The sequence below is a fragment of the Cynoglossus semilaevis genome, chromosome 11, assembly GCF_000523025.1.
Source record: "Cynoglossus semilaevis isolate Cse_v1.0 chromosome 11, Cse_v1.0, whole genome shotgun sequence".
Lineage (NCBI taxonomy): Eukaryota > Metazoa > Chordata > Actinopteri > Pleuronectiformes > Cynoglossidae > Cynoglossus > Cynoglossus semilaevis.
Window position 1 is genome coordinate 17,905,071 of NC_024317.1, and position 14,408 is coordinate 17,919,478.

Below are 14,408 nucleotides of genomic sequence, written 5' to 3' on the forward strand. Positions count from 1 at the left end.
ATAGATAGATAGATAGATAGATAGATAGATAGATAGATAGATAGATAGATAGATAGATAGATAGATAGATAGATAGATAGATAGATAGATAGATTTCTGCCCATCTATCACTGCTGTTCTTCTGTGCTAAGACAGGTCCCATCATGCAGCACTAATACAAACTCCTCTCTAGGGATGTCTCTCGGGAGCCCATAATAAGCCATTAAACAGTCGCATTAGGACTAATGAAAAGGCTCTTAGTGGTTTACCACTGCGGGCCACCTGGATTTCTGTGTGTGATGGCTGAAGTGGGAGGAGGTTGATGCTCAGAAGTTTAAAAAAAGGAGAAGGGGAAAAGGGGATGAGGGGAGGGGAGTACATGAGAACATAAGGGATTGTTTTTGCACAAATCTCTCGTCTGGATACTGGAGGAAAACACCCATGCGCTGTCCGTGGTGCTGAATGAACAATCTGAAAAACCTTGCGTCGAGAGTAGAACGATTTGCATACAAGTTTGTTTCTGTTTTTTTTTTACCAAACACACACACACAAACCTATGCCACATGACAGCCAACATGCTACCTGTGATTGTGATGCAAATGTTAATGGACTCTGAGCTGCTGTGATTAGCCTGATGTGGGCTCATTTCCCTCCTCACGGTCCCCAGAGAGCCCAGACCGGAGTGCCTTTTCATTGTCCCACATTAATCGATGAGCGCTGCTGGTATTTTCTGCTCGGTTGGTTTTGGCAAAGAGTCACGGCAGACCCATCACATCAGCGTGGAATAAAAGACAGAGATCCTGATTGTGTTTTTTTGTTTTGTTTTTAGCATTAATGGAGAGCAGAACACGCCTGTCTGTATGTTAGTTTTGATTCGAGTTTCCATTGACCAACCTTTATTCTGCCTCTTTAATAGGCTGCTCCATTATCTCATCCCGATCTGGGTCGTGCGTCAAACCATTTGAGCCACACACGCGCACGCGCCTTTTACCTTTTCTCTGTAAAAACATTTAATGGATGAAATAATGATATCCCACAATGAAAGCCGCTGTCGACTGACAGAATTGCGGTCAACGATGTCATGGAAACATAAAAGCATTGTTGTTCTAGTTTGTCTGGTGAGAGTCTCTGTCTGTAACACCACTCATGTCTGCAGCATGTCTGAAGAACAGACGAGGTATTAATTAAAATATATTTTATTTTTCCTTCCTGGATATTGTTTTGCCTCAAAATTGGACTTTTTATTTTTTTGTGATTCAATGAAAAAGATGTGGAGAAGGGGTGGGGGGTAGATGTGGTGGAGGCGTCATCCTGGGGGAGGAGGTTAGAGGAAGGCGGAGTACCTTGTGCCAACTCACCCATGTGTGTAATGTGAAAAGGGAGAGCCGGGGGCTGAAATATACTGAGGGAGGGGAGGAAGGAGAGGGGAGTGTGTGCGTGGGGGAGGGTGGGTGAGTTGGTCGGTATGTAGACATGAAATCTGACTTTGGCTTTTGATGCCATCCAAGTATCACGAGCACACGGATACAGGGGAAAATCCCACATAAATCATAGAGCTGTGATTGGTCATATCTGTGTCAACAGGGACGAGGATCCTCCTGGGTCCTGGCGCCACGCTGACTTTACCGTGACTCCCCACGATGAAGCGATAAACCGCGACAATCACTGTCGCTCTCTAAGGAGGAATGAGTGAAACATCAGCACCAGGAAACCCAGCGGTTTACGTTTAGGTATTAACATATTATATATGAACGACGCCCACCTTATCAACCTTCTTCAGACATGCTGAAGAAGATAAGCTATTACTGAGAAAAACAAACAAAACAAAAGATGTATATTTTGTGTTCTGTGAATTATAAAACATAGGGATCCAACATGGCGGCCTCCATAAACAAATACACACTTCTGATGGGAGTCTTCGGGGTAAAAAAAACAAATATTGACACAAAACATTTAAAAATTATAAAAAGGTTAATTATATTATATTATACTATAGCTCAATAAATAATTGAATGTTGAATTTCCTAATTTAAGAAAACTTAGTAGTCACGTAGGAAAACCTATCCTTTCAATTGCATGAAAGGGCGGGAAATGTGTGGAGAAAGAGGATTTGGACAAAAACACTTAAATTTTGTTAATTTAACTGCATATGTAAGACTGGCATTTTATTATTAATAATAGTAATAATAATAATAATGCTATTATTATTATTATTACTAGGCGGAGGTGTGTGTGCCCCGCTGCCTGCATGTGTCACGCTTGCTCTTTTTCATCCTGCAGCTCACTCCATCAGACAGCGCAGGGCGCAGATCAGAGCAGGGCTGCAGCCCCGTGATAACAGCCTCTGTCATTAACTCTTTCATCCAGAGATGGAGGGGAGAGCCAGCAGCCATTTTCGTTCCCCCCTCGAACAAGCATTTAGTCAAACACAGACGCACACACACACACACGTGCAGGAGAGCGAGCCACAGACCGACACTGATTAATGTGCGACTCTCTGTTTTCAACCTCTTTACGTCAGGCCTGTGTGGCAGACAGGTGCGGAGATCTCGGCCCTGCGTGATCCACCTGAAACCACTGCAGCACGACCAGGACAGTGGAGGAGTCATAGAGAACATAGGAGCGGATTTAAACGCCGGTATCGAAAATGAAAAAATATTTGGTGTTATTGTAGCTCAAGCCGAGTGTCCTTTGGAACACTGTCAGAGATGAACCGCAGGAAATCCTGCCTGATCTGGGTGATATGTAGAAGAAATCCCCTGCACTGACACTGGCGTTTTGATGGATGACGTGCTGTAAATTATTTCACTTCACTCCGCTGTTTTGCTTTGACAATTTTGCTGCGAAAAAAAAAGGTTTTCTACACATCTACACGACAAGGACAACGTGTGTATTTCATTAAAATATCAGACTACTACACATATATACCACGCGTCTGGGGGAAAAAACAATTCTATTAAATTATATTAAAAAATAATGGAGTTATATATGTGTCAAACACGTGTTTTTAATCACAAATCATTCAAACAATGCTGGATATTAGACACGCTAAAAAATAAAGATAAATTACACGTTTTTGATTCTAACAAACAAATCATACTCACTCTCTCACACACACACACGGAATAAGTGAGTGATGGAATGAAAATATTAAAAGAAAAAAAAACATGGCAGAAATCAAGCTTTAAGGAAAGAAAATAAGAGGGCAACATGAATAAAAACTCCAAGGAAAAAGTCAATCCAAAGTAATAAAATAATCCAAACGTACATGTCGGTTGTTTCCAAAAACAGAAGGGACTTCTTTAGCGCGAAGGCAGCAATTATTATTCAGTCTGTATTAAAAATAAAAATCTTATACCATTATATAGCAATGACTGAAACAAAAACAAAAAAACATTTAGCCTCATTGTACAGACTGACAACACGTCATATAATCCAAAATACAACTGGAGAAACTAATGTCGCTACGTCCGCTGTCCCTAAAAAATAAAAATCGATCTTTCAGAATGTTTTGATTTTAAAAAATCGTAAACGAATCCATTTTTTTAATGATTTTTAAAAAAAAAAAAAAGTCTTCTCCAAGAGTTTGATTCTCTACGAATTCCAGGCTCCTTTTATACGCGTAAAAGTGTGCACGACTTCAGGGCCCCGGAATGCCATTGGACGTTGGGATGCGTTATTATAGATCGTGGGTTTGGGAAGAGATGGTGGGGGGGACTGGAAGCACCTCCCCCAGAAATGCAGCAAAGCTCTTCCATTTTCTCCTCTGGTGGGGCACTGGGAGGCTTGGAGACGTGCTTTGCATTGGCAGGCTGTTGAGGACACGTGTCTCCTCCTCCTGTCCCCCCTCCGGGCTCCACCGTACCGCATTGGCATCACTATAGGCACCTGAAAACCTAACAGCCTACTCCCGGACCCTGCTGCCCAACGCTTTGTGATCCGAATTAAACGCATATATGCGCCTTTTGGAGACCTGTTGCCGCCGTTTATCGTGCGTAACGCTTTTGCGCACGGTGCCGAGACGCGTCAGATAGGTGCGCTTCTCGTTTCGAACCAGAGCTCGGTGCCAGGATGCACAAACGGAGCGGCGACGTCTGAAGGTGACATGAACCTGGGGATAGTCGAGAGCAGCAGGAGAAAACTGGACCAGAAGCGGAGATAGCAACTGAAAACCTCCGGTGTCTTCATCGAAGTCGCGCGCCTTTCTGTGGCTTTATCTGATGTAGAGGACCAAGAAGTGCGACACACGTAATCACTTGTTTCTGACTGGAAGAGAAAAAAATAATAATAATTAAGGCGCAAACCGTTGAGCCACAGGAAGAGAACCGAAGATGGCGACGTTAATTAGAGGAAAGATTTCTAATAAACTGTCAAATGCAGCCACAGCTGTTTCCAACAAATCCCAGGCGAAGGTGAGCGGCATGTTCGCCAGGATGGGCTTCCAGGCCGCCACCGACGAGGAGGCTCTGGGCTTTGTCGCCTGCGATGACCTGGACTACGACCACAGACAAGGTATGCAGATGGACATCCTGTCCTCCGATGAAATGGGAGGAGAGCCGAGCGGAGACGGGGATGGGACAGAGGGGGACAGCCACTACCAGAGGGACGGCACAGGTCCACCGCTCTCCGCCTCCAAGGATGGAGGTTCGAACAACGATTTGGGCGAAGCCAGACCAAAAATCACCGCGTGGGAGGCTGGATGGAACGTCACGAACGCGATTCAGGTAAAAATGCAAAGTTCTGGATTATGGAAAATCGGGATTCGATAATCGGCTCGAACCGGCAGAACCGGCAACGGATCAGAGGTGACAAATCGAGATGGTGTGGAAAACGTTCATTAACACGTTCAAAAGTAATGAAACTGCTGTTATGCGCACATATAAAAAAAGTTCATTTTTTTCATCATTTTCTGTACTCCTTATTATGGGAATGCAGCCATGCCACGTCCCCCTCCGCCCACACACACACACACCCACACACACACACCATCACACCATCACACACATGAACGCCCGCACACTCTTTGTTCGTGCACTGATTTCCAGTGCCATTGATCGTCCTGTTCGATAACTGTTCATCTCTAGTAAGAGGATAAAAACATTGTTTAAAGAATTGTTGCACACGCGGTCATGCGGTTGTTAGGGAAGAGCAGCAGCTGTGTGTAACAGTCCTGTGTGAAGTCACTCTGTGTTATAGGTAATTACATTAGCTGATAGAAATAGGAAATACGTGAAAAAGGTCCTAGCTCAGGGATGTCACTGAAAACCAACAGTTTTTATTCTAATTCTATCATCGATTTTTCTTAATCGAAATTCATATGTTTTTTAGTATTGATACCAATGGTTTTTATTCTAATTCTATCACGAAAACGTAAATTTATCGATTTTTCTTAATCGAAAATCATATGTTTTTTAGTATTGATACCAATTATAGGACCTCTAGTGGTGTGGGGACCAAAACCAGGGCCCTCTGACGTAGAACGTTTGTACTGAAGCTGCGGGTAAACTAAAGACGTGTATTATCGTTGAAATAAATGATAAAATCATGTCTGGTCGTGTATTTGGTCACGGATATAACTTTGATTATTCGATCAAATCAACAGAAGTCGGCGAGGTTCCCGTTGAGACTATATGCGCACACCTGCGTATGTGTGGGGGGTATGTGTGGGTGGATGGGTGTAGGCTATGCGACAAAAAAAAAAAAAAAAAATCCTACGGCGCAACTCCGTCTCTATCGCAGCCGTCGCTGTGACGTCAGAGTGTCTCCTCCAGCTGTGCTGACGTCAGAGGCGTGCGAATCATGCGCTCAAAGCAAAGTGGAAAACCCATATCATGAAACCCGGAGTGGCATCCATCATTAAAATATATTATTATATTATATTATTTATATTTATATATTTATATATATAAACAACTACACTCGATAATTAAATTTACAGTTTAATTAATGGACATGTTGACGATGTTCATGCTCCTTGTTCGCAGGGGATGTTTGTTCTCGGGTTGCCTTACGCCATCCTGCACGGTGGATACCTGGGACTCTTTCTCATTATTTTCGCCGCCGTGGTGTGCTGTTACACGGGGAAAATCCTCATCGCCTGCCTGTACGAGGAGGACGAGGACGGGCAGCTGGTCCGTGTCAGAGACTCCTATGTGGACATTGCCAACGCCTGCTGCGCGCCCAGGTTCCCGTCCTTGGGAGGTCACGTGGTGAATGTAGCCCAGATCATAGAGCTGGTGATGACGTGCATCCTGTACGTGGTGGTCAGTGGGAACCTGATGGTCAACAGTTTCCCCAACATGCCGATATCCCAAAAGTCCTGGGCCATCCTGGCCACTGCTGCTCTGCTGCCCTGCGCCTTCCTCAAGAACCTGAAAGCCGTGTCCAAGTTCAGCCTGCTGTGCACGATGGCTCACTTCGTCATCAACGTCCTGGTCATAGCCTACTGCCTGTCCAGAGCCAGGGACTGGGCCTGGGACAAGGTCAAGTTCTACATCGACGTCAAGAAGTTCCCCATCTCCATTGGGATTATCGTGTTCAGCTACACGTCGCAGATCTTCCTGCCCTCTCTGGAGGGCAACATGCAGAAGCCCAGCGAGTTCCACTGCATGATGAAGTGGACTCACATCGCCGCCTGCATCCTCAAGGGCCTCTTCGCCCTGGTGGCCTACCTGACCTGGGCTGACGAAACCAAGGAGGTCATCACCGACAACCTGCCCCCGACCATCCGAGCTGTTGTCAACATCTTCTTGGTGGCCAAGGCTCTGCTGTCCTACCCGCTGCCGTTTTTCGCCGCCGTCGAAGTCTTGGAGAAATCGTTTTTCAATGACGGGGGACGCGCGTACTTCCCAGATTGCTACGGAGGAGACGGACGCTTGAAATCCTGGGGACTGGCTCTTAGATGTAGCCTCGTCGTGTTCACCTTGCTCATGGCCATTTATGTGCCACACTTCGCCTTGCTCATGGGCCTCACCGGCAGCCTGACGGGCGCGGGCCTGTGCTTTCTGCTTCCTAGCATCTTCCATCTCAAGCTTTTATGGAGAAAGCTGCAGTGGCACCAGGTGTTCTTCGACGTCTCCATCTTTGTTATAGGAGGTATATGCAGCGTGTCCGGGTTCATCCACTCCATGGAGGGGCTCGTAGAGGCTTTTAGATATAACATAGAAGAGTAGATGTCGCTGGAGTTAGATGTCAACTGCGCACCCCGCTCATTTTAGTGGATTTAAAAAAATTAATTCAAACAAACAAACAAACAAACAAAAAAAACGACCTCCCAGCAAAATACCCCCGCGCCCCCCCCTCTCTGCTTCATCCATGCGTAAAAGCGCGCATTTACACCAATTGTCTTGCAATGAATCAGCATACACACACACACACTATTCTGATGTCAGTAAGGAAATCGAACGCACCCACTTCATGACTACAGTACATGTTGTATAAATATGCGAGCAAACGTACAGTATCTACATATTTTTCCAGTGGAGTGAACGTTTACAATATTGACAAAGTGAAACAAAGTGACAAAAAAAATGGGGGGGGGGACAGTTTGTCTTGTCGTCGCTCTTGTGGTGAATCTGCCCCCCCACCACACACACACACACAAACATCAGAGTTCTCTCCATGTAATGATTCATTGATGATTAAAGTACAACATAAAGGTCATTTGGAAAGTTATTACACACAAAATGTACATCTATAATTAAATCCAGGAAGAAAAAATATCGCAAAGGCAATAACTCGATTGTTTTTAAACCGCAATATCGATTATATTCCCCAAACAATTATTATTATAAAAAAAATAACAAAAAAACACTGGAAATGCAGAATATAACAGCAGCTATACAAACTATGCATTGAATGTATGATATTAAAGGCAACATCACAATAAATCTAGGAGGTGCAAACGTGATACTGTTCTATAGAGATCTTAAACATTTCGATTCTTCTGTGTGAAAGTGTTGATGCGTTGGTATTTCTCCCTACATCTTTGACACATGCACATCATTTATTAGCGGGATTTTTAGCCTGCTGTTGCTGATTTCACTTCACCTTCTGAGTAGAAAGTGTGGAAACAACGTTCAAACCCAAGATCGCGGTCCAGATCCCAGCTACAAGACGGGGACCCCGACTCCAAACCCTGCACAGCACACTGTACTGGGAAAAATATATTTATTTATTTTTCTTTATTTTGAAAAAGTGCGTGAACTGTTCTGGAGTTAAGTTAGAAAATTCGGTGTGTGAAAAGTCAACATTAAGGAGGAAGATGTGCATACAGACATTTTTCATTCTGTGCAATCCAATGGGTCCTGTGGAATTGTTCTAAAAAAAACCGTGTGTGTAGTGTGTTTATCGTGGTTTAAAAAGATGGAATGTATATCTCAAAGTCGTTCTCATATATCGTGAAATTAATATTAAAGAATAAAGAAATAAGTGAAATTATATTGTAAAAATGTCTGTGGTTTTATGTAAAAAAAAATTTAAAAAAAGTCAGAACGTGTATTTTTTTTTCTTCTCTATAATAAAAGACGGAAATGATGAAAACGACACGGGCGTCGACATTTTCTCTAACGGTAACAACCACGGAGGCCTGCAGAGGCTTTTAGGGCCGGATTTAGATACACGAGCAGGTGAAGCTCACTCTTCTGTCTCTCTAGAACACCATCACATTTCCCGGCACATTTTACACCTAAACACTGATGCGGAATATTCTCGAGCCTGCAGAGAAATCCCGAGGCACGCATGTTCGGATTCTCTGCTGCAGGCGTGCATGAATGGAACTGTTAATGCACCGTGTTGAGTTCCAGCTCAGACAACATCTGGACCAAAGCCCCGGTGCTCCGAGAGGCCCAGCTGCTGAGCCGGTAGGGCATTTACAGTACACCAGTACACCAATAGAACCAAACTGTGGTCAACGCGAACGGTTAAGTGGACACAAATTAAGCTTATCTATAAAGGAAACAAACTAACAAACAACAGTTTGAATTCTTACAAAGTGCAAAAATATTTGAGACTTGTCCCAATGGTTACATGTGTCAATGTTTATATTAGTGAGGTAAATAGAATCTTCGTACTTGTTTAGATGGGACGTTTGGTCTCATGCCTAAAAAAAGTTCGACTGCATTGGAATTTTGATTTTTCATTAGGTAAATTAAAATAAAAATACAAAAATGTTTTCAAAGCAATCATGTAATATATAGAAAAAATATAGTACTATTAACTATTATTTAGTAGTGTTAAGCAATATATGAGGGAGCTGTTTTCAGGAGATTGTCATCATCTATGGTCATCATATCTTAATGGAAAGACTGTTAGATAAACATGTAAAGAGAGCCATCTAGCGGGCAAAAGCGAGAATGACAGATAAAATAGAGACGAATCATACAGTGGGCCACATATTAAAAAAAACTACAACTTTAACGGTGGGAGGCGAGGCTTAAATCCATGAGGGTTAGCAGAGATACTACTTTACATTTGGGAAATGATTAATTTGTGGAAAATTTCTGCTCCATCTCCCCATCAGTTTAGTGGTCCTTGCTTTAACAAATATTAAAGACCTCTGTTTAAACGTCACTTTTTATTTTCCAGTCTCTTGTGACGATTGTACACAACAGGCTGTTACTGAATTTTTAACATATTGCAATTTCTGGGTGCATAAGGAATTACCGTATTTTCAAGATGAAAGAAAATAGTCAAATTTGAGACAGATTAATTGCCAAACATGTTACATTTTTATTAAATCTGAAATTTGCCGTGTCTAAAAGGTTTTTAAAAATGAAATTTAAAGTAATATGCTTGAACAAAAAAGCTTAAAGAAAACTGCAATTTATTGAGACAGGAATTTTGCTGGGATTTGCAATGGCATTAAAAAGATTATACTCTACAATTGAAAGGTTTTTTTAAAGTACGATGGCTCCCTCTGCTGGTTTAATTTCAGAAAGGAGTAAACAATCTCAGCATCAGATCGAAACAAGACAAACATTTTGACAGAACAACAAAGATAAAATTTGAAGAAATGATACCGGCTAATTTGCTGAAATTCAGGCTCAGGCATTAAAACATTTATATGTTCACTCTAGACACCACTCATTCTGCATCCAACTGCACGTGACTGCATCTGTGACAGACATGACAAAGCAGCTGTGAGATATGCCTCAGAAGATCTAAAAGTCCCTTCTGATTTATATTCTTTGCCCCCAAGAGAGAAAAATCACACAAACACCAGACTGCCAACAATACAAGAGTTCCACCATAAGAGACGCATACAGGAAAGTAATACTTACAGAGTGTAATATATTTTGAGCAGTGACACTTGGCCTCTCACTATAAAAATCTGTTTGTTCTGAGAGAAACACCAAACTACTCCACAGGTGATGCAGAGTAAACTCGACATCCAGCAACTAGCAGTTGTACCTAAGGTTGTAATCCAAAGGTGCCATCTGAGTTCGGACCCGACATCAATACAATAGTTCCATTTTTGGATGCTCTCTCTTTTCCAAGTTCAAGTAGTAATACATAATCAGACAAACAGTGAAATATTCACAAACAAACACAGGGTGTGACAAGAATATGCATGTAGTTCGAAGTGTACCTGCAGCCACATGATATGATGGAGTCAAGCAGTGGCTGCAGAGTGGAGTCTGTGTTCTACACCAGCCAGGGACACCACAGGAACAGCAGGGCTCACTGGCCCGGCTCTCCAGCCTTCAGTGTCGTCGGCTTCTTGGTGGAGCATTCCACAACCCAAGGATGGCACAGGACGCCCTGGACGGGCAGCCGGTGCATGGGGTTGTGTTTCAGTAGCTGTGCGACCAGGCTCTTGGCCCCAGCACTGATGTTAAGGTGAGCAGGGTAAGTGTACTCCACCTGTACGACAGAGGAACAAAGTTATCTTACACTAGCTTCAACTTCTGAACCAGGTTTAACTGTGTTATCAAGTAGAAGAATAGACCCACACCCCCTTGAATTGAAACACTATTGAGAACCTGATAACGTTTTTTTTTTTGTACATGCCATATTCCATTCAAAGCCTCTCATGCCTCTCTGCGCCACTATTTGAGAAATACTGCTTTAATTTCACCGTTCACTGCCAAAACAGCATCCATTGTAAAACAGTCAAAAAGAGCTTCATGCATTTGTCATAGAATAAAAACAATGGTAAAAATCATCTTTGCCAAATTTATCAGTAAATGACTCAGTCAAGCGCAAATAATTCTACCAGTGTAGGATCAATAAGGTTCAGTTCAGTCTAAAACCATCTGTTGTATTGTATTGTACCCTTGATATCCTGCGGTAGGTGTCCTCCTGACTTTTCGCTTCAAATGGTGGATTTCCCCGGAGGTCACGCTGACTATCCACCTTTTCATCATGAGTTTTGCCCTCAATCATTTCTGGCGGCAAATAGTCTAGTGTTCCACACAGAGTGGACCGTCTGTACCAGGAGAGGACGCTCATTAGTGTGTATAGTCACATTCAAAACACAAATTTTAAAATTCCACAAATCTTTAGAAAAAACAAAAAACTCAAGCCATGAAAAAGTGATTTTCTTTTTCTAATCACCTGGAGGATGGCGTATGAACAGACCATCCAAAGTCTGCGATCTTCAGCTCGCCGTTTGCTCCCAGTAAGAGATTCTCTGGTTTGATGTCTCTGTGGATCACCTTCTTTGAGTGGCAATAGTTAAGGGCATCTGCCAGCTCCATGATATACTAAAATGTCAGAATGTATGGTCACCAGAATGTTACAAAGCTGACCGCACAGTTAAAAAAAAGAAAAAGAAAAGTTTTCTTACAAAAGCACTTACTGTTGCACTTCTGTCCTCAGGCAAAAAAAAGAGAAAAGTTTTATTCCAAAAACACTTACTGTTGCACTTCTGTCCTCAGGAAAATGTCCACAACGCTGCAGCTCACCGTACAGTTCTCCCTTGGGCGCAAACTCAAGGATAAGATACACACGAGAGGCGTCGTGGAAGTAACCGTAGAGTCGCAAAATATTGGGATGCCTACAGTGGGTCGACACAGTGTTTCCAAACGTCACGTTAAAAATACCCAGAAGAGCAAACACGATAGAAAAAAAAATGCAGGTAGAATGACAGGAAATTGAAAAATAAAAAATTGTCAACCCGTTACAGACATTTTTTTGAGCTCCTACTCGAACATGCAGCTGGTCCCTGTCTAAGTTGTAGCACTAGTGTCATTGCAATAAACAAAAAATCTGACTGTCAAATATTAAAACGACAGAAATTCACTGTAGATACAAAAAGCCAGCCATACTTGTAATAACACATTTCTAAAGTCTATAAAAACTATTATTAAAACTATTAAATATTTTTGTTTTGTATTCTGTTCTAAATGTTAGAGAAAAAAAAATATTTTTGTTTTGTTTTCTGTTCTAAATGTTAGAGAAAAAAAAAATCACCTGAGGTGAGACTGGATCTCCACTTCTCTTCTAAGCTGGTGCTCCACTCCAGCCTTTTCCAACTGCTTCTTGAAGAGCACTTTCAGGGCCAAGATGAACTTACTCTGCCGCTCTCTCGCCAGGTAGACATTACCAAATTTGCCCTTTCCTAAAGGACGACCAATGTCAAAATTTTCCAGGCTCCACCTTTTCCTGTGTGAGCACAAAAATGCCTTGATTATAGACAACATGTGTTTTAGATTTTTGAGAACATACTGTAAAGATCAATCATCAGACATACTTTGATGCAGAAGCATCCGTGGAGTCATTCATGGGGGTTTTGTCTATGAAAAAGGGACGAAACGTTCAGTATCAAAAGATTCATGGTCAGTAAGAAGAAGACTTCTTTAATTCACACTTACTCTGTGGCTTTTCTTCTTTTGACGACTCTGCTGGTGGCCTCGGTAACTCCGGATTTGTCGTGTTTGCAACCATCTTTGGCTTGTACTGCTGAGAAGCGGGTTTGGGCTGAGGTGTAGGATTTACATTTTGGTCGGATAAATGAGTGGACTTTATTGCAGCAGAGACCTGGGGTACTGGTTTCTGAGGGACCCCAGAGCGCCGAATGCGCTGAGGTCCATTTGACACAGTGAGGACCCGTTGATGTGGCGTTGGTGTCACTACAGCCGTATGTGAACGTTGTGACACAGGAATACGCTTCGGTCCTTCAACACTTGACTGCAAATATAAAGAATTAAAATAAATCACAAATGACTACATTGCTGTTTTTTTCACATGCATTTCTTGACATGCTAGGACTAATTCCATGTCTTCATTTTAATAAGCTAGTTTTTGGCAAAGCAATTGATTATTTCAACATTAAAATGACACTAAACTCAATGAAAAAAAACTTTATATATTGGCATGACACTTCATGCCTAATTTACAGTTTTGTAAATCCCAGTTTCAAAAAACATTAAGTAGTTTGGACCATCGACAAATATTTGTCATGTTAACATATGTAAAAATGTACAAACTCATGGAAAACACACAAACAAGCAAACAATACATAGTTCTGGCACAACTTCAGCTAACAATACATAGTTCTGGCACAACTTCACGTGTTTTATATGACTTTTCAATTTAAACATACATATTTAATACACATCTGTAATAGCTTGTATACTTTACTTTCCCAACTACGCAACAAGAGATTTTTGTCACAATGATCTATTGGTTTTGATTGAAATTGATATATTTACCTTGAATTCAGGCCTATGAATCTTCGAGTCCGTTGTCAGTTTGAGTTTTGCTGAGTCCATATCCTGAGAAAAGTCAACATTATTACATTAAGTGGACAACTCCTTACGTCAATTTTGGTTAATAAGTATGATCAACAGTAATAATAGCGGAGCTAGTTTTGCTTTGTTATCCTAACGTTGAGTGGCATTGCCGTTATCAACAATGCAGTGTTAATACTGCTGCTGCTAAGCCTGCTAGGCTAGCTGACAGAAAGAAATCCTTAATCAATCAAAAGGGCTTACCTAGGCGTATTGTTGCACACTACCCAAAGACACCAAGGTCCAAAAATATATCCAGAATTTAAACCAGCTGAAAATGGCAGTTGTTGAGTTAGCTGTCGCTAGTTAGCAGCTCCTCCGGCCTGTTAACCAAATTTGTCGTGTGCGGCAGCCTTCATACATAGGATATTTTCTAAACCCGATACCGCTGTATTTGTTATTCAAGCATTTTAAGCAAAATCGCAACAACGTTAATCTCGCTGTACAAGTCTAAACGAAAAATTAACTAGACGAAATAACTGTGAATAACACACGGTATTTACTGATACGAGAAAGAAGATGGCTTCCTCGCTTGCAATTTCAAACGTCCCTCCGTTCAAAGGCTTTAAATCAACCGCGAGCTCTGATTGGCTGAGAGAATGCAGTGCGGTTCGTTCTATTGGGTCACAATTATTAGAGGGTGACGTCAAGACGTAAGCGGTAACTCAACCGGGGATTGGGTGGCGCTGTCTCAAC

At 42.1% G+C, this 14,408-nt stretch overlaps 2 protein-coding genes across 2 annotated transcripts; one reads left to right on the forward strand and one right to left on the reverse strand.

The window, feature by feature from the left end:
• The first annotated feature begins 1,974 nt into the window (after nt 1-1,974).
• On the forward strand, nt 1,975-8,161 carry slc32a1 (solute carrier family 32 member 1). The gene is made up of 2 exons (XM_008321082.3): nt 1,975-4,703; nt 5,964-8,161. The coding sequence occupies exons 1-2, from the start codon at nt 4,311-4,313 to the stop codon at nt 7,149-7,151; spliced, it is 1,581 nt and encodes a 526-aa protein (XP_008319304.1). The 5' UTR covers nt 1,975-4,310; the 3' UTR covers nt 7,152-8,161.
• A 1,624-nt stretch (nt 8,162-9,785) lies between these two features.
• aurka (aurora kinase A) lies at nt 9,786-14,283 on the reverse strand. The gene is made up of 9 exons (XM_008321084.3): nt 13,917-14,283; nt 13,635-13,697; nt 12,795-13,110; nt 12,674-12,716; nt 12,394-12,585; nt 11,839-11,977; nt 11,536-11,684; nt 11,254-11,407; nt 9,786-10,842 (listed from the first exon to the last, which is right to left on the reverse strand). Exons 2-9 carry the CDS (start codon nt 13,692-13,694, stop codon nt 10,660-10,662), a joined length of 1,236 nt encoding a protein of 411 aa, XP_008319306.1. The 5' UTR covers nt 13,695-13,697; nt 13,917-14,283; the 3' UTR covers nt 9,786-10,659.
• Between the last annotated feature and the right edge of the window lie 125 nt (nt 14,284-14,408).

What these genes read in the sequence shown, in the direction of transcription:
- slc32a1 (XM_008321082.3), top strand. Translation starts at nt 4,311, where the DNA reads ATGGCGACGTTAATTAGAGGAAAGATTTCTAATAAACTGTCAAATGCA. An exon ending in ACGTCACGAACGCGATTCAG is followed by an intron (nt 4,704 to 5,963) that starts GTAAAAATGCAA and finishes CCTTGTTCGCAG; the next exon opens with GGGATGTTTGTTCTCGGGTT.
- aurka (XM_008321084.3), bottom strand. Translation starts at nt 13,694, where the DNA reads ATGGACTCAGCAAAACTCAAACTGACAACGGACTCGAAGATTCATAGG. An exon ending in ACGGATGCTTCTGCATCAAA is followed by an intron (nt 12,586 to 12,673) that starts GTATGTCTGATG and finishes GTGCTCACACAG; the next exon opens with GAAAAGGTGGAGCCTGGAAA. An exon ending in GAGATCCAGTCTCACCTCAG is followed by an intron (nt 11,978 to 12,393) that starts GTGATTTTTTTT and finishes GACCCACTGTAG; the next exon opens with GCATCCCAATATTTTGCGAC.